Below are 1,164 nucleotides of genomic sequence, written 5' to 3' on the forward strand. Positions count from 1 at the left end.
GGGACACGGCTGCTCCCCAGGCGTGGGCCAATGGTGGCCCCGGTGCAAGGGCTCGGGCCAGGGCTGGGCAAGTCTTTTTGGGTCAAAACTCGGGCGTTTCATAACCTGCTGCGCAGCGGATGTTGAAAAAATAAAAAGTCACTTTTGCTTTTTCTCCCCCCGCTGCCGCTGAAGCCACAGCCCCGGGTGTCTCCGGTGTCGCCGAAGCCAGGAGCCGGGGCTCCCTCTAGCGAAGCCGGGGCCAGCGGATGAGCCCATGGGGTGACACCCCCCGGGGCAGGGATGAAATTGGGGTGTGAACCTGTCCCGGCTACGCTTCCCGGTGCCGATGGGCTGAGACCACGTCTCCGAGTCGCCGTCCCTCTCACACTCGACTGGAGGGGTCACATCCAGAGCCCCCTTTCCCGGTGCTCCAGCATCTCCTTGGCTGCCCTCAGCCGCAGCTCTTGGGGTCGGTGAGTGCCCGAGGGTGTTACCCCAATTTCCAGGGATAATTTGGGGTTTCCTCGGGACGGGGATGGCGGTGCCCGATGAGCTGAGGGGTTCAGGCCGTGGGCATCATCACGCTGGCATAAATCGTCCTGGGCTCCGCATCGGGGCTCGGCGTCTGCGGCAAAAAGCAGGGAAGGGAAGGGGTGGGCGAGGTGGCCTGGTTTTGGGGGTGTGGGGTGCCCCATGGCGTTCGCTCTACATGGTTTATTATTTAAAAGTATCTGTAGAAATCATGTAGAGACGGATATTTCTGAACAATATTTTGGGATTATATAGCAAAGAGCTTCGAGAAATGGTGCGACTCCCATTCAAATCCAGCAAATCAAGCGAGCACAAGAAATTTGTAAGAGAAGAACAGGTCAGATTTACAATTCTGGATTTTTCCTTGTTTTACCCAGCCCAATCAGCACAACCTTGCTAGAGGTGGCATCGAACACAGCCTAAACCCAGACGGAATCACTTTGTTGTTCGCTCTTGGTTGGTGTAAACCCCACATTTTGATTATCTAAGCAATTTAATGATGAAAAGTTAATAAAAAGGGAGTTAAAGATGCCCAGCCGGGGCATTTAGGGGGCTGGGGGGCAGCCCCTTACCTGTGCGAGGGTTGGGGGGCCGTGCAGGGCGGGCGGTGGTGCCGGGGGGCTGCGCTGGGGGCGCGGGGCCGTGTCCGGG

The 1,164-nt window shown here is 57.6% G+C and overlaps 1 protein-coding gene across 1 annotated transcript in view; it reads right to left on the reverse strand.

The window, feature by feature from the left end:
- Nucleotides 1–544: 544 nt before the first annotated feature.
- The window catches only part of LOC104547682 (signaling lymphocytic activation molecule-like), a 4,761-nt gene continuing 4,141 nt past the window's right edge, over nt 545–1,164 (reverse strand). Inside the window, exon 7 of the mRNA XM_010193487.1 lies at nt 545–607. Within this exon, the coding sequence (XP_010191789.1) occupies nt 545–607 (63 nt within the window). The remainder of the gene's footprint in view (nt 608–1,164) is intronic.

This window comes from Mesitornis unicolor, unplaced genomic scaffold (genome assembly GCF_000695765.1).
Source record: "Mesitornis unicolor isolate BGI_N332 unplaced genomic scaffold, ASM69576v1 scaffold19041, whole genome shotgun sequence".
NCBI classification, from domain to species: domain Eukaryota; kingdom Metazoa; phylum Chordata; class Aves; order Mesitornithiformes; family Mesitornithidae; genus Mesitornis; species Mesitornis unicolor.